This window comes from Aulostomus chinensis, chromosome 12 (genome assembly GCF_037954235.1).
Source record: "Aulostomus chinensis isolate RoL2024-O1b breed Wild chromosome 12, RoL_Achi_v1.0, whole genome shotgun sequence".
NCBI lineage: Eukaryota > Metazoa > Chordata > Actinopteri > Syngnathiformes > Aulostomidae > Aulostomus > Aulostomus chinensis.
In genome coordinates this window covers 17,037,441-17,055,572 of record NC_141331.1, presented here as the reverse complement: position 1 = coordinate 17,055,572, position 18,132 = coordinate 17,037,441, and the positions used below count along the sequence as shown (strand labels likewise).

The following is an 18,132-nucleotide window of genomic DNA, read 5'->3' as shown; positions in this document are numbered from 1 at the left end:
TCAAAGTCATTAAAGAGATTATCTCAAATGTGTCTATTTTTTGTTTACTCTGGTAATCTTGTTTATTACCTCTAGTACAATGCATTTTTAAAGCAATTTTGAAGTCGAACACGCACATTTACAATTATTAATTCTGCTTTCTTCTCTCTGAGGCATTACAACAGAATAACAGAAGTCGACAGAATGACTATTACGGGCTGTACAAGTTTGTTCCTAAAATTGCATTATTCATAAAAAAAAAAGTTGCTTGAGCCGTGTTTAATTTTATAACGTTGTTTAATAATTCATCATTTTAGCATTTACTCAGGCCTGAGTGGTGGTAATGCTTTTTGCATTAATGATGATGATGGCCCATTTCACTTTAGTTGCTGCAGTGTGTTCATACATGTGAGAGGAGACGGCAAAATATTGTATGATGTTTATGCATCTGGGTCGTCACAAGGGGCTGACTGGGAAAACATTTTTTACGAATTGTGTAAGGTTGTGCATTCCAAGATGAAATACTAGTCAGTATTCATCAGGGGAATCTTTACAGATTATTTTTTCATTGAGATGAAGCAGTCCCTCACACTATGCAGAGAAACTGTTACCAACTATTCTTGGAGTATAAGAGATGAATGGATATTAGCCCACATAACACATGGAATCACCAGTTCACAACAGTCAGCCACTAACCGTCCTGTTGTGGGTGAGTCTGCTTCCATTCACTTTTTTGTGTATCAACGTGACAAAGTTCTATCGTTTCGCTTAAGACACGAGAGCAGGTCTTGCAGGAGGAAACGTTAGCAAGGGTATCTCACTGAAGCAGAAACGACTGTCCCCTGTTTTAACATTGTTGTGACGAGGTTAGTTGAAAGCAAAACCATCAATTTTACATCATGAATCAGAAAGTCATGAGAAGGATTTCAGATTGAACGCACTGATCACCTCATAAATCACACCACACTCTTGGCTCATGCGTGAAAGTAAATCGACCCTCAAAAAAGAAAACCTATCAGTAGTTGTATGTGGATACTGGCTCTGGATCGACTTGATAATTTGGTTGATAATTTTGCAGTATGAAACACTCATAAAATTAGTGATAAATCTGTGTTCCTTAGGTGTTTGAGATTGGTCAAGAGCTATTAATTGCAGTGCACCACCCTCTGGCAGTAATACTAAATTACAACCACACAGTATAAACAAGACAATGACCGCATGAACTACTGATTTTTTTTTTGTCATTTAATGAACGTTCAAGTATTTGAAATCATCATTACTCATCCTTAGCTTTAGTTCTCTCAAATAAAGGCCAAAACAGCCATATCTTTCCAAAAAGATTTTGACTTCACCCTCCAAATGAAAAAGAAAACCAAACTGGACGCAGCTTGTTCTTCTTGCATAGCTTGTGGATGAGAGGAAGAACAAAGGAACATTTGGATCTGCATCAAAAGGCTCACGATTAAGATGATACTTTTTCAAAAGTTCAGTACCCCCGATAGCTCCTGCAATGTTGACATGATAACAAGACTGACTGCCATGTCGGGATTCTTTGGGATGATGACAACCCTGAACCTTTCACAGATTCAGGAGCTGGTTTTAGTTCTAAAATGCTTTGTGAAATAATCCTAAAAAATAGCAGATGGAGCTACTTTTAGCCATAGAATGTTTTGTGAGAACGGGAGAGGGAGATTTGGTTCAGCTGATTCTTTAGTTGACCTTATTAGCTGTGCGAGAATGTTTATATTTTTGTTGAACCAGGATGAACCGAGGTTCCAAGTTTCAAATGTCCTGTTCCCATTATGGAGCTTTATCGTTGAAAAGCAGTCGCAGAAGAAGACTGCTGGGTGCCAAAGTATGTTTACCATCAGAGCGTGTAAACCGTTACTTAAGCATTGGTTTCTCATTTCCCTGCAGGCTGATCAGAAAATGAAACAGCTCTTTCCCCTGGTGGTGGCCACAGAATAACCTTCAAAACCAGCTGTTTAATTATATTGCGCTGTTAGATTCCCGAGCCTTCTCTACCATAGGAAGTCTTACTCTTCCATTAAAAGCATATTTATGCCATTATATATGTCAAAATGCAGGCACATTAACAAATTGTGAGGGTTGGAAAAATTTAGATGCTTGTGGTTTGTGACAATAGAGAAGTAATGCTAGCTAAACATATCCCCAGGGATCCATAAGCAAGGCACACCTGTTACTTTCTCTTCAGCTCTAAAAGAAACTCCTCCAGTCCTTCAGTAACGTAATGCTTTCAGAGCTCGGCTGAGCAAACCGAAGTCACTGCTGGACCAGCTTTTTGTCTCTCACATGAACAATGTTCTTCCACCTAGTGAGTAACATTTATCTTTGGCTATGTTCTACACAGTATGATTCATAGGTAGTGGAAAAGTTAGCTTGTACCAGTTCTATTATGAGGTGGCATATCCTCTGTTAAAATGTGGGTTTACACTTTCTCAATATAGCCCTTTGAGCGCTTGTTTTCTTCGCAATGACTGTATTATTAGTTTTCTACCTCCACACATTTCTCAGAGAACTGCATGTGTTTCTGACAGATGTGTGTGGCGCTGCTGCTGGGTCTCTGGTGTTGTTCTTCTGTAACCACAGCTAACGTTTCATACCCTAAAAGTCTGCCATGTGACGTTAGCGAGGCCAACAACGGGAGTGAGGTGACGGTGGACTGCACCGCCAGGAAACTCAAAGCCATCCCACGAGGAATCCCGAGAGACACCACCAATCTGACGCTCACCATCAACCATATTCCCAAATTAAACTCCACCTCTTTTTACAGCCTGGACAACCTGACTGAGATTGACATGAGGTGCAATTGCGTGCCCATCAAAATCGGCCCCAAGGACAACATCTGCACTAAGAGTTTGATGATAGAGGATAACACCTTTAGCAGCCTTAAGAACCTGCAAGCTCTGTATTTAGACGGAAACCAGCTCTATGAGGTCCCTAAAGGCCTGCCTTCTAATCTGATCCTGTTGAGCTTGGAGGTGAATCACATTTACTCTATTTCTAAAGCAAACCTCTCTGAAATCCGAAATGTTGAGATGCTTTACCTTGGTCAAAACTGTTATTATCGTAACCCATGCAACGTCTCCTACGATATAGAAGATGGTGCCTTTCTGCAGCTAAACAAATTAAGGCTTCTCTCTCTTAAATCAAATAACTTATCCTTTATTCCCCATCAACTACCTACAAGTCTGACAGAATTGTATCTCTACAACAATAATTTTGAAGTAGTCACAGAGGAGGATTTCAAAAACTTAACTAACTTGGAGATTCTAGATATTAGCGGAAACTGCCCTCGTTGTTACAATGTCCCTTTTCCCTGCAACCCATGCCCGAATAATTCAGAGCTCAAAATCAGCAAGACAGCTTTTAAAATGTTGAGAAAACTAAAGACACTTCGCCTGCACAGCAACTCTCTAAAATCAGTGCCAAGTGAATGGTTTGCGACAACAAAAGAACTGAGAGTTCTTGACTTGTCTTCAAACTTTTTAGCAAGGGACATAGCAGACACCGTCTTCCCATGTGTCCTAGGCAGACTGGAAGAACTGGATCTTTCATTTAACTATGAGCTTCAGAAATACCCACAAACTCTGACACTGAGCAAATATTTCTCCAGACTAAACTCCCTTAAAGTTCTTAGATTAAAAGGCTTTGTGTTCCAGCAGCTCAAACGAGAGAGCTTAGAACCTTTACAACCTCTTACCAGCTTGGAGGTTGTAGATTTGGGTACCAACTTCATCAAAATGACAAACCTTTCGATTCTGATGGAGTTGAAAAGCTTTAAGATATTCAGTCTCTCTGACAACAAAATATCTTCCCCATCTGACGGGAAAGATACTGTTGGGTTCTCTGGAGGGGAAGAGGAGCCATTGAACTGGTCTCCCATGTCCCCTGCAATTCAGTACCAAAACAAGGAAGTGAGAGAGATTCATTACTTCCGATATGATGAATATGCACGCAGCTGCAAGCACAAAGATAAAGAACTGGGAGTTGTTCAATCTTTTGTGAAAAGGGAATGCAGTCAGTTTGGCAAAACCCTGGATGTAAGCCGAAACAATATTTTCTTCTTGCATCCAAGTTTTTTAAATCTTAGAGAGCTGAAATGCCTTAATCTGTCTGGAAATGCAATGAGCCAAAGTCTGAACGGCTCTGAATTTACCCATCTGACGAAGCTAAAATATTTAGACTTCTCGTTCAATCGTCTGGACCTGCTCTACACCACTGCATTCCAAGAACTGAAGAATCTAGTTGTTTTAGACATAAGTAACAACAACCATTATTTTGAATCTGAGGGCGTGACTCACATGCTTAATTTCACGAGAAATTTAAAATATCTCAAGACGCTGCGGATGAACCACAACAAGATCTCGACTTCCACTAACACAGAGCTGGAGAGTCAATCTTTGGAGAGGCTGGAGTTCAGAGATAACCGCTTAGACATGCTGTGGAGAGATGGCGACACCAGATATGTCAATTATTTCAAAAGGCTGCTTAAATTGAATGTCCTCGATATCTCTCGTAACAACCTCAATTTTATTCCAGATGAAGTATTCAGCGGGCTGCCAGACAAGCTGTCGGAGCTCTACATCAGGAACAACAAACTGAAATCGTTTGCTTGGGAAAAACTACAACTTCTACAATCTTTGCAGGTCTTAGATCTCAGTGGAAACAGCTTAACTACTGTTCCATCCATGCTGTCATCCTGTGCCAAATCTCTCACAAAGCTTATTTTGCATAAAAATAATATCCTAAAACTCACCCCAGATTTCCTCAAGGATGCCTACAGTTTAAAATATCTGGATCTGAGTTATAATCAAATACAGTCCATTGAAGAATCTAGCTTTCCAGACGATGTTGTTAACCAGATGGACATGCTGCTTTTGCACAACAACAACTTTCTGTGCACATGCAATGTCACTTCATTTGTTACATGGCTCAATAGGACCACAGTAACCATTCCACAACTGGCCACTGGGGTCACCTGCGCTGCTCCAGGGGTTCAAAAAGGTCATCCCATAATCTCAGTTGACCTGCAGGCCTGTCAGCACAGCTACTTGTCAATCATCCTCTACATCCTCATGACTTCACTCGTCCTCAGCTTCCTCATCCTATCCATCTCCAGCCATCTCTTCCTGTGGGATGTCTGGTACATCTACCACTTCTGCCGGGCCAAACTCAAGGGCTACGGCCGCCTGCACTCACACAGTGATGTCTACGATGCTTTTGTGATATACGACAAAAGAGATCCTGCGGTGTTGGAGTGGGTGATGAAAGAAATGTGCTTCCATCTGGAGCAATGCGGGGACCGCCATCTTACTCTATGTCTGGAGGAGCGAGACTGGATCCCTGGGTGTCCGCTGATCGACAACCTCTCACAGAGCATCCATAAGAGCAAGAGGACAGTGTTCATTCTCACCAACAAATACATCAAAAGCGGCAACTTCAAGACAGCTTTCTACATGGCCCACCAAAGGCTAATGGATGAAAAAAATGATGTCATCATTCTAATCTTCTTAGAGAAAGTACCTTGCAATTCAAAGTACCTCAGATTAAGAAAGCGGTTGTATAAACGCTCTGTCCTGAAGTGGCCAACAAACCGTCGGGCTCAGCCATACTTCTGGTTCAGTCTGAGAGGTGTCTTAGGAACTGACAGTCACAAACAATACAACAATCTCTTCAAAGAGACACTGTAAAAGAATACAGTTTGTTTTTCACACTGTCATATGTAATATATATATATATATATATATATGTGTGTGTGTGTGTATAAATATATATATAGATATATATGTGTATAAATAGATATATAGATATATATATGTATGTGTGTGTTAATAATTTTTCTAATTATTCTATTATAAATGAATGTTTGAATGCAATGTGTCGCCAATGCGGTTTTGTAATATTGATTAACTGTGTACATGAGGGAAAATATTCATCTCCAGTTCACCCATCAGAGAGCACACTGGCGGACTTTGTTACCTCATCTCCATAAGGGATCTTCAGCTATCTTTTTTTGCCATGAGAAACAAGGAAGTGAAACAGATGTACTTCTGCAATTCTCACTCTGCCTCTGGAGCCAGAACTTCACAAGAGAACCAGACAGTTACTTTTTCACGTTTGACTACAGTCGCGGACATTAAAAATGAAGAACGCAAAGTTTAGGAGAGCTGTTTTTTTAACTGCGATGACTTTAGCGCTGGCAAACTTGTGAGCTGACAAGGAAGAAAGCTGTTTTTTTGTTTTTTTTAAAAGCAATCATTTGGAACCAATCTGATATGCACAATGGTGAGTTTTAATGATGCATGATTTCATCTTATCTTAATGTATAGCATATATATTTCTCCTAATATTTGTGAAAATATTGTGATTAATTTTATTCACAAGAGCTTTAAAGGAAATTGGTTTGGGGGTTTTTTTTCAGTGGTGCAGTGGTCAGCACTGTAGCCTCACAGCAAGAAGGTTCCAGGTTCCAGTCCCGGCTCCAGCACAGGATCTTTCTGAGTCTGCATGTTCTCCCTGTACCTGTGTGGGTTCTCTCTGGCTGACTGATACTCTAAATTGACCTCCCGAAACCCCTCACGGGATAAGCAGTAGAAAATGGTTTGATGGATGTATGCTTTTTTTTCGATCTAAATCTTAAATTTGCTTCCAGAATTGTGTCTTATGCTAAGAACGTCATTGCTCCAGGGAGTGCAATTGTTCAATGTGTCACATTATTAGCTCTGACCTAGCATGATGATGCTTTACAAAGGTGCTTATTGGGTAAAATATTAATTAAAAAACATCCATCGGCTTCCACTTGTTCCCATTGAGGATAGGGAGGGGCTGGAGCCTATCCCAGCATCAACGGGTGAGAGGCAGGGTTCACCCTGGACAGGTCACCAGTCCATCACAGGACCAACACATAGAGACAGACAATCATTCACACTCACAGTCACACCTACAGTCAATTTAGAGTATCAATCAGCCTTGTCCCCTCTTGATGTCTTTGGACTGTTGGAGGAAGCTGGAGTACCAGAGAGAACCCACACAGGAACAGGGAGAACATGCAGACTCACACAGAAAGATCCCATGCCCGAGCCGGGACTCAAACCCGGAAACTTTTTCCTGTGAAGCGACAGCACTGACCACTGCACCACCATGCCGCCATTAATTAAAATGATCTGGGTAATCGGAAATTCTTATTGTTTTTATTAGTTGATACATCAGTTATGTGGAATCGGTATTTGCAGGTCCACATAATATATATCAAATACTTTACTTTTTAAAACTATTTCCAAACTGGAAACATCATGAAGTGTTAATGAAAAGCTCCAAGAAGAATGAGATACAGTCACTTGGTGTGGAGATAAACTTCAGCTGATTCATGTCCAAAAACTAAATGCAAAGAACAGTCATTACATTTGAAGACTACTGCCACCTGCTGGAAATATTTGGTACTATCCTGGTTAAAAATCAAAAAATTTTTTAAAGACTTTTTTTTTCATTTATTTGACTCCTCTATTTATTCTTCTACAGACTGTCACTTCCTGGATGCACGTCCTGCTGCTCTGTGTCTGTTGCCATCATGAAATTCAGCCTGCTGCATGTAAACCTGAATGGATGTCACCAAAGTTCCCTTGTCAAGTCACAGCCCCCAATATGACAAATGTCATATTTGACTGTAGAGGGCGTCATCTGTCTCGCATACCATATGGGATAACAAGCAATGTTACAGTGCTTGACTTATCGGACAATTACATTGGCAACATTCCAGTGACTTCATTTTCTAATCTAATGAATCTCACTCGACTCAAACTGATAGAGTCAAACAATAAAAACCTACTGACCATTGATGAGAATGCATTCAAAAATCTGACAAAACTACGTGATCTGATGCTGAATGGCAACTGTCTTACTGAAATACCTGCCAACCTCCCTCTCAGTTTGGAAAGACTGCACTTAAGCCAAAACAAGCTCTTGTTATTGGATAACAAGAGCTTTGCTGGCTTCAAGAATATGACGGAACTGGAGTTAAGCAAAAACTGCTACTTCTCGAATCCCTGTGGGACATCTGTTAAAATCAAGGAGGACAGTTTTTCAGCGCTGGCCCAACTACACACTTTGGACTTGTCCTATAATAACTTAACCCAAGTTCCCAAAGGATTACCCCCATCATTATCCATTTTAAAACTGGAATCTAACCAAATACAGTACCTATCAGAAAATGATTTTCTTGAGTTAAAGAACTTGAGCACCCTTAAAATACAAGGCAACTGTCCAAGATGTAATAATGCTCCATTTCCCTGTGTTCCTTGCCTCAATGGCGCTCTTCAGATCCACCCGAACGCGTTTCATAATCTACTGCACCTGGAGACACTGAACATAGGAGGAAACTCGCTAACCTTCCTGATGCCCTCCTGGTTTGAGAAGCTGGGCAAGCTTAAAAACCTGCATCTCTCCTTCAACCTCTTACAAAGCGCAATCACTGGTGATGCAAAATTTCTGACATACCTAACCAGGCTTGAAAAACTGGATCTTTCTTTCAACTTTGCTCTGAAAGCCTACCCTCAGACCTTAAAACTTTCTGGATATTTTTCAAATCTAACTTCTCTTAAAACTTTGCATTTGGAGGCTTTGGTCTTCAAGCAGATTGGACCAGAAACACTCAAACCTCTATACGAACTCAAAAATCTGTCCGCACTGAACTTGGGGACTAACTTTATTATTCATTCAGATTCTGGCATATTCAAAAACTTCCCCCACTTGAAAATGATATACCTCGCGGAAAACCGGCTATATCCCGTGTCAGTGACAGGTCAGTTGCCTTCAAGAGACGGAGCCAATCAGAGGTTGGATTCTTCTGGGCCGACATTTCTAAAACCCCATCCACAAGACTTTCCCTTTGAGATATCACACAGCTTTGTCAAGCAAGAGTGCTTCGACTCCGGACAAGTGCTAATCCTCAGCTCAAACAATCTGTTCTTCATTTCTCCGAACCAGTTTGAAGACTATGGGGATATCGCATGTCTCAACCTCTCACGAAATGGATTTTCAGCAGCACTTAATGGAACAGAATTCAGCTCCCTCTCCAATCTGACATACCTGGACCTGTCGTTTAACAAGATTGATCTGGCCTACGACAACGCCTTCAATGAACTACAGAAACTGCAAGTACTGGATCTTAGTTATAATGCTCACTACTTTCAAGCCTATGGGGTAACACACAATTTAATTTTTTTACAAAACCTTCCTGTTCTTAGAGTGCTAAATATGAGCCACAACTCCATCTCTACCTTAACCACAAAGAAGATGGAAAGCCAGTCATTAAAAGAACTAAAGTTTGAAAACAACAATCTTGGAACTCTTTGGAGGGATGAATTTGACTCATATATAAATATTTTCACAAATCTTAGAAATCTGACAATTTTAGATATATCCTATAACAACATTATTAGCATTCCAGGCAAAGTTTATGAATCTTTACCGCGGAACCTCATTACATTACGTGTAACGCACAACTCGCTAACTGGTTTTAAATGGGACGCACTGAGTGTTTTCGATCAACTTCAAATTCTAGACCTGAGCTTCAATTCTTTATCAGATGTGACAGGAATAAAAACAAATGCCACCCACATGCTGACTTTCCTTGATCTCAGTCATAATTACATTTTCCACTTAGATGATGGGTTTTTAAAGGGTATGCAAAGTCTCAAGACCCTCAGCCTCAGCTACAACAGACTGACGATCATCAATCAATCCACCTTCCAGTTCAAGCCTGAGAACCACATTCAAACCTTGTTTTTGTGGAGCAACCCCTTTCAGTGTACCTGCGATTCCTTCGATTTTATTCTGTGGATTGAAAACAGTGATGTAAATATCCCTCGACTGACCACCGATGTGACCTGTGAGGCGCGGCCGAACCAAAAGCCTCAAGCTCTAATAGACTTTGACATAAACCAGTGTGTAAATGACAGTCAGGCATTCCTGATCTACTTTTTCACAAGTTCCTTCATTGTTGTTTTTATGTTTGTGACAACAGTTGCTCACCTGTTTTACTGGGATGCTTCCTATGTGCTACATTATTTGAAAGCGAAACTAAAGGGGTATAGCTCTTTGAACTCATCAGACTGTTTTTATGATATCTTTGTGACTTATGACACCAGAGACCCACAGGTGTCTGAGTGGGTGATGAAGAATCTTCGGTTGAAACTGGAAGAGGAAGGCGAGAAAAATCATCCCCTGTGTCTGGAGGACAGGGATTGGACCCCCGGAGTACCACTTCTGGACAACCTCATTCAGAGCATCCAATACAGTCGCAAGACCTTGTTTGTCTTAACACAGGGCTATGTTAAGACCGGCGTTTTCAAGCTGGCCATGTGTCTGGCTCATCAGAGGCTGCTAGATGAAAATGTGGATGTGATTGTGCTGGTGATGTTGGAGCCAGTGCTGCAGCACTCTCACTTCCTGCGACTTCGGAGGAGACTGTGTGGAGAAAGTATCGTAGAGTGGCCGAAAACAGCGGCCGCGGAGCCGTGGTTTTGGCAAAACTTAAGGAATGTCATCAGGGTGGACAATCAGATGATGTACAGGAAGACTTATTCTGAATACTTCACCAGCAGGTGAAGCATCAGGGATCAGGATGGGATAACCCCTGGACAGCTATTATAATTGTTCTGATACTCTGCCGTTTCAACAAGACTACTAAAGACGTAATTTCATAAATTTTGTTGCCACATGAAGATGGAATGTTTGCCATTTTTGTGCTGACAGAGGAATTAATCTGTTTCAAATCTGTACCATTTTGTGGAGGTAAATATCCATTGTCTGACCTGCATTTAATATAGAAAACACTGTTCAGGCCACATGTTCAAATGAATAAAACCCTACACATCTTTTGTCTCTGAGGTGTTTGCTACTTGTTGTCAAGTCTTGATTATAAGAGAATAAAAAAATAAAATAAAAGCTTATTTCTATGTAATTGGTAGGCATGCAAAAGACAATTCAGTATGACATTCACACACACATAGGAGCATTCCTCATATTCTTCCATCCATGCACACACCTAAGTATCACCCAGTGAGATTTAACACAACCTACTGGCTCCATAATGACCTTTAAAACAAACCTCCCTGACACATTCCATAAAAGAGAACATTCTTATCATGAAAGCTGTTATATTAGTCTAATCCTGATTGACTTCACGTGATGTACTCTTATATTAAAATGCGGTCGTTGTTTCGTTTGTCCATATGGTGTCGTCAGTGTTACAGTTTTCATAGGTCTCTGTTTGAGTGTGTGTGTGTGTCTTGTAAATCTAAACCCGGAAGTCACCCATTATTCACTTACAGCGACATTCTTTTCTCCTTGTTTTTAAACGCAAGCAAAGCTGTGGTCAAACATTAGCAAGAAGCATAAACGTGACTTCCGTTGAGCTCGAGGGGAAAATAAATTAGTCACCAAATCTGAAGCGGCCAGGTGAAATACATTGCTTTGCTCGAACGAAACACGCACTTTTATTGATTTAATACAGCTAAATGAAGTTTTTACTGATTGTTTGTTTGTTTTATGCACGCTATAGTAAAATTACGTTTTTTAAGAAAAAGTTGAATTAAAACCGCTGCCCGTGACGTCACGAGATATTTGCATACTGCGCAGTATATATCAGCCGACAGCCGCTTCAGACGTCACTCTGCCCCAGCGATACCTACGTGACAACGGTTGCCTGCCTGAAAAGAGCCTGGTGAGTTTGTCATATGTGCTTTCGTTGCCTTTGTTTTTTTAGCCTTTACGTCACGGTTCCACTGCTGCTGGTCAGAAAACGCCGCGTGTCTGACCTAATTTGCAGAACTGTGGATTTGTCGTACCTATTTGAAGCCTACTGCGTGTTGTCTACGTGGTAAATGACATTAGGTTCGATACACGAGTCCTCAAAGACGTGGTGGATGTGCTTCGCATTGCTGGAGTCGCGGGCTCATTGTTGAGAGGGAGATCTGCCGTAGCTGAAGGCGGTCTGCCCTTCCGCTACATGGCTGGAAGGGCGGTGGTTCCTCAGTAGCACATGTTCACCAACTCACACAAAGCCTTTCTCCCGACCGACACATGTTGGTGATCCCTGCATGTTTTTGTCACTCGCTTCAGCCCTGGTCCTTGTTTTGGAATGTAAATAGTACTGCTTATTATAATGCTTGTAATTATTGCAACACGTTGTGGAGATTACTTGGGTGTTTCAACTATGGTGCTAACCTGTGTTCTGGTTTGCAGAAACTCTGCAAGCATGTCTGACAAACCTGACATCTCAGAAGTCAGCACCTTTGACAAGTCCAAGCTGAAGAAGACTGAGACTCAGGAGAAAAACACCCTCCCTACCAAAGAAAGTAGGTGTCCTACTAATGACGACTGCAACATTTACAAGGAAGTGCTAAAATGCTCATTTGTCTTGCAGCCATCGAGCAGGAGAAATCGGCATAATGAAGAGGACCAGTCCAAGTGTGGTGTACAGAACTCCCCTCTACCTGCCTTCCCCAACATGAATTCCAGCTTGTTGATGGAACTGGGAGTCTCATTGCCGCCCATTTGTGTTCACTTCTGCACAGTAAATGGCTTTATGTCACTATGAGTTCCTGGTCATCCTTCTGCATTCCAGTGTGAAGAGTGGGGCGTGTCATGACTAGGGAACCATACTTACAGACTTGTAGCTTTACTTTGGCCACTTGTAAATGTTCCCTCAGCAACCTGTTTTTGTAAATCTGGAATGCACAAGTTTGTTAAATATGCAAAATAAAAATCTAAACCTCCAATTGTGTCCTTGATGTGATTTGCTACTCCTGAGTCACCTCCACGCAAACTAATCTCAGCAGCATGGAACACGAGGTGCAGTTCTGGCACAATGGTTGCCAAGTGCCCTAAAAGCTTAACTGCTAAATAACAGTTTCCACATGAAAACAAGCATCAGTATTCATGATGAAACTGCAGTGTAATCATTAAAGAGCTGTGTGGCAATTCTCAAGTGAAGGGTTCCACACAAATGATCAAAAGAGTTCACTTTTTTTTCCCAGGCATGTTTATTTCAAGGGTTTTGTTTTGTTTTTTTATGCCTCTAGTGCAGTCAGACATAAGTAATACTTGGTTTAATTAAGGCTTCCTTAAAATGGCAGTACATTTGTGAAGATCTGCTTCAAATGTTTTTCATTGGCTGTCATTATTAGGCAGTACTAAATTTCATGTAATTCAGCTCATCACAGTACTGTTTGCTGAGGGGGTGTTGAATACTGGAAAAGACGCATTCCTGTATGGTTTAGTGCAGACATGCTCTGACATGAGCTGTCAGCCACTCAGGTATGTAAATCACCATCCTGAACGCAACCCAATAGTCGTGGAAACTACCAAAATGTCCTGACTGAGAAATGAACCTTGTCCCGTGTTGACAACCAAGCCCTGACTACTAAAGTCGGACCAGCCTTGCAGTATAGGATAGTACCAATATTTCTTGATGCCACCACGAAGCAACACTTGTGAGGGTGCGTGAAGGCAACTCAAGACAATCTTGCAGGCCCGATAAAGGTATTTCTACAGAGGGCGGAGCAGTAATGTTGGGTCTGAGTCGGCAGCAGCGCTCTGTATAGGTTACATTACAAAGAACAAGACGAGCGAGGTTTGGCACCTTATAATCAAAGTATTAGAACATAAGCTTCCTTGAGGCTATGTGCTCTCATCGAAAGCATGTCAGCTGTTTGATAAAACAACAGATTGAACTTCTGAGGCTTTTAATTCTAACAGGTTCTACTAAGCGGGTGCAGTGATCGTCAGGAGGACATTAACACAGAGTTCATGATTCTAAACTGTAGTGATAGAGAATAAATGCTTCAAGTTAATGAAAGCTGCAGTGGCCTCAGGTAACTGGGACATGACAACAGTGAGGGAGGCAGTCACAGAAAAATCAAAGAGCACTAAAAAGAAACCCTGCTGCACCAGGACGGCAGATCGTATGAGACAGAGGTGGGGGAGTGATTACGTAACTGCAGTACTTCTACAGGCCGTAACAGCTGTGCTCTAACAACAACAATGGGCTGCGCTGAGGGATTGGCACAAGTTCACATTCATCCTCTTTCCCATGAGGCAGCATTTAATCTGCAGTCATTTTTAGTATGAGAAAAAAAGGCCATGTATTTTCATTGGTATACTTAGAAAGCACCAAAAGCCCACAGAGTTGAACCACGATAAGACACAGCTGTGACCCCCCCCCCCCCCCCCACCCTGGTCCTCTACTGTCCTTCTAGTCACACAAGAACTCCTTAGTGCCCTGCAACAATGTGTGCTTTGGGGAGCACATTAGTCAGTATTACAACATGCTATGATCCCTCTTACACTCAAACTTCATTCAACTGTTACATCACATGTTTTGCATGAAGACAACGTGGAAGCGTCTCAAGAGCTTGGCACGGTACTTAAGGGCACTTCGCAGTTGCTACAGCCCAAACCTGACAGGGTTTGGGTGCCGTGCGAGGCATCTTTAATAAGTCAGAGCGCTACAACAGTAACAACATTGTTAAAAAGAACATGTTGACATGACAATGTTGTTTGACAGATGGGATCATAAAATTACTGCACAAACAGCAATGACTACTACAATTGCTTTCCTCTGTCAGCCCGTCAAGTTGCAGTTAACATTCGCATTCATTATTATGATGACATATTGAAGTTGACCTTTTGGGTATAAAATCTCATCATTTTATGTTAGCAGACATTTGTGTGAAATATATTCATATGTGAAATCTAGACTTATGGCCAGATATCTACTCAGTTCATGCTTGAGTCCAAGTGTATAATTGTGTCATATCTGAAGGAAGTCCCTCAAGGCGTTCCAGAGGTGCTGTGTTCTTGAGTCAGGCTCCGGTGAACTCTGACTACAAACAATCAAATCCCTTCATTCTCAAGTGAAAATTTGTGCCACATAAGAAGCAATTCCTTCAAGACATTTCTGAGATATCGCACCAACAAGAATGATGCCTCCAGCCCACGAATGTCATTAGTATGGAGGCACAGCAAAACCTCACAACAATCTTGTATATAGACACACACACACACACACACACACACACACACACACACACACACACACACGAGTCACTGCTTATTAGATACTATATTCTTACAACTCTGAAAAGCACAGTTTCTTTTATTTCTAAACCGCTTTGAGAAGTGACTCCAATTTCAGTGTAAAAGGGGAGGAGCCAAGCATGTAAACATTTACTGAATTGTGTGGCCTCATTTCTGCCTCTACTATGAACTGGTGATTGTCCATGAGAAGGGATGCAAATGATGCAATACGGACACTAAAGGACTGTTTGTGGTGAGCGTGGCCCGAGGTACTGAAAGGCCATCTGCCAGTGTTGTGACGGGTGGGTGCCCTCCGGACTGACGCGCTGCTGCCCACAATGAAGAACACACATGCCTCTGAGGTGGCCAGTGGCCATGAAGTAATGTGCCACGATGTGACTGACGCCCAAACATTGGTAATACTTTGTATTGTAAACCCCGATAGTAGTGGCTTCATTGCAATTGCGATACTAGGTTTTTGCCTCTGCAACTCACAGCGCTTCTCATGTCTACACTGTACCTCAAGAAATATTTCAACGAATTTATGATATGGCCAAAGATGGACATCAATATCTCCTTCACATTTTAGGTAGAACACAGGGTTCTTTATCTGAGAAACCGGAGGACATGGATTTTCTACTTCCTGAGTGTCGAAAGTATTTCGCACTTGGTACAAAAAGGGTCCCACCCATGGCTGGCAGCACATAATGTTAACAGTGCGTTAACTTGGAAAGAGCATATTTGTACTTCTGGTGTGTATTTCCATTAAAAGTTTGGTCTTGAATTTGAGGTTACCTTGTTTATACCGACATCCTGCAGGCCTGCTTGGAGTAGTGCACTTCATAGAAAATGAGTATCTATTTCAGCTTGCTTTTTGTAAAGACATTTAAGTAGCTGTGTTTTCAAAGGTGAAGTGGCTGATATCACCTGTGTCTGTCCCTCTGACATTGCGGCACTGTGTCTGAGCAGAGCAATCACGTAGCATCATCGCCTGTCATCTCTTCTGGAAACACTTGAGGGACTAAGCAAGGATTGTTCAGGTTATTACTGTTGCATGCAAGAGGGAGTGACAGGGAATCCCGTTATAGCAGCGGCGTGGTGAAACTCATCTCTGTGTCTCTGATTAGTCCTCACGTTCAGCTGAAAACACTGAACACTGGATCAATCATTCTGCCTGTTTCCATGGTAGCAGAGCGGAGAATTTTATTTTCACATGATCGGAGAGTGTACGAATGTTGGCTAGAATCAGTAAATCGGTGTAATTTTTGTCAAGTCAGAAATGTTCTCGTGTCAGTACTTCTCTCTGTCTACATCTACAAACGCTCCTGATGATTTTACAGGGGTGTGCGATCAATTGCATTTGTACTTGAACAATAGATGTCATATATCAGCGACAAGAGTCACAACATGGGTTTTATGCGCACAAACATACCATGAGCTGTTGTTTGATTATCCTATCTATGTTGGAACATGCTATCATACCAGTGAGAGCAGCAGCAGTGTGTCCATACTGGTCCCAGCATTGACTCCAGCTCGTTGCTCAAAGTAAGACGATGTGTTTTTAAATGACATTGAATAAATGTTGAATCAGCTGATCTGAATCAAGACAGTGAGCTGCACCTGCAGTCAGAGGTTGCCGTGGCGATGCCAAATGATTTGATGACACTGAAGTAGACCTCTGTCTGAATTTTCGGTGAAAATTAGTAAACCCTTTAAAGTTGAGTCAAAGGATCCAACAATGCATTGGGAAAAGTAGCGTGCAACTGATGGTCACTAATCAGACATGACATGAACTGCACTGGAGGACAGGAAATCGGCAAGAGGAGAGCGAGCTGAAGAGAACAATATTTTAGCGGTATGGAGAGGACCCGTGTAGTGCCTGAAGGTATTTTCACATCTTGGATAGAAAGGAAGAGTGAATAAGTTAGTGGTCTCACATACAGTCAGTTCGAACTCTGGTTTAATAACCAAAAAACGTAACCGTTCCACTCAAATGTATATTGTGAGTGTGAAAATCCTGGTCACACGTTACAATAAAGTGTATTGCGGGAGGTTACCCGATGACACTGTCTTTGCTTAAAATAAGTCCAATTGAGGGAAAGAAGCCAAATTTGTCCTGTTTAAAAAAAAGGGGGAAAAAAATAGCAGGGAAGTTGGGATGCAAAATCAAACAAGCAAACCCAAAATTCAGTTTGCTCATGTGAACATCAATTTATTGGAAACAAAAGCTTTATGAGGTGGTGGGTATCTGCCGTCCGCACGTACAACACATGACAACACAAGCCTGGCTCACCAGCTCCATCCAGGATGAAAAAGGGCAGGCACCAACACAACGGCAGCCCCGAAACGACAGCAAAAAAGAGCAGCACCAACATTTTTGCTGTCTCCTCAATGCACAGAACAAACTGAATACAGCAATACAAACCAAACTGTGAGCCTGCTGAACCACTGCAACAACGTGAGAATAAAAATAACTTGGGCATGAGACCTGTGTTTCAGATCTGCACCAAAAGTATTCTTCCCTGGCCTTTTAACTCTCTGCCCCTCCTCGGAAGTCTTTGAAATCTGACCGGGTAGTTTTTTTTCCAGACAGATAAACAAACAATAAAAAGCCAACCTCTTTTGCAGAGGTATAAACCAGAATAACTGGCTCGATAAGTGTATCAAACTCTTGTTTACAACTGTGGTTCACTGGATTGCTTCTCAGCGTACAGGACCGTATGTCAGAAACTTTACCCTCCAGGAGAATAATTGTGTCTACCTGTTAGAACATGTTCTTCACGTGTAGGCACAGCTTTGGATGTCTGGCTTGGCCTCTTCACACATGTTTTTGTCTTAGCAGATGCCTTGTGGGTTAAACACTTCACGCATAACTTTAAGTGGATATAACACAGAGAGTTGAAATGAATAATTAAAAAAAAATCTATTCACGAGTCAATTTAAACAAAATCCTAATGGCACCAAATGTGTGTCTATGTGTCATCGGCTTTGGGGGGGCCATAAATACATTCAGTCAGAAAGGGGAAGTAATGAAGTAGAAGAGGACTAAAA

General features: G+C 41.6%; 3 protein-coding genes across 5 annotated transcripts; all 3 read left to right on the top strand.

The window, feature by feature from the left end:
• The first annotated feature begins 2,175 nt into the window (after positions 1–2,175).
• LOC147252296 (toll-like receptor 7) lies at positions 2,176–5,693 on the top strand. Of its 2 annotated transcripts, none has more exons than XM_086220536.1 (2): positions 2,176–2,314; positions 4,543–5,693. In XM_086220536.1, the coding sequence occupies exons 1-2, from the start codon at positions 2,293–2,295 to the stop codon at positions 5,691–5,693; spliced, it is 1,173 nt and encodes a 390-aa protein (XP_086076662.1). In that variant the 5' UTR covers positions 2,176–2,292. The 2 variants fall into 2 exon arrangements, with proteins under 2 accessions (XP_086076662.1, XP_086076661.1); XM_086220535.1 differs by having other exon boundaries at positions 2,230–2,314; positions 2,538–5,693.
• A 388-nt stretch (positions 5,694–6,081) lies between these two features.
• tlr8a (toll-like receptor 8a) lies at positions 6,082–10,863 on the top strand. Of its 2 annotated transcripts, XM_086220538.1 has the most exons (3): positions 6,082–6,288; positions 7,522–9,152; positions 10,149–10,863. In XM_086220538.1, exons 1-3 carry the CDS (start codon positions 6,286–6,288, stop codon positions 10,606–10,608), a joined length of 2,094 nt encoding a protein of 697 aa, XP_086076664.1. In that variant the 5' UTR covers positions 6,082–6,285; the 3' UTR covers positions 10,609–10,863. The 2 variants fall into 2 exon arrangements, with proteins under 2 accessions (XP_086076664.1, XP_086076663.1); XM_086220537.1 differs by having other exon boundaries at positions 7,522–10,863.
• Positions 10,864–11,578: 715 nt separating this feature from the next.
• Positions 11,579–12,782, top strand: tmsb4x (thymosin beta 4 X-linked). Its single transcript, XM_086220556.1, has 3 exons — positions 11,579–11,725; positions 12,247–12,359; positions 12,428–12,782. The coding sequence occupies exons 2-3, from the start codon at positions 12,260–12,262 to the stop codon at positions 12,451–12,453; spliced, it is 126 nt and encodes a 41-aa protein (XP_086076682.1). The 5' UTR covers positions 11,579–11,725; positions 12,247–12,259; the 3' UTR covers positions 12,454–12,782.
• The last annotated feature ends 5,350 nt before the right edge of the window (positions 12,783–18,132 follow it).

Bases quoted from the DNA above. Each gene is read 5' to 3' on its own strand.
- tmsb4x (XM_086220556.1), top strand. From the start codon at position 12,260: ATGTCTGACAAACCTGACATCTCAGAAGTCAGCACCTTTGACAAGTCC. The intron at 12,360-12,427 runs GTAGGTGTCCTA...TTTGTCTTGCAG, and splicing joins CACCCTCCCTACCAAAGAAA to CCATCGAGCAGGAGAAATCG.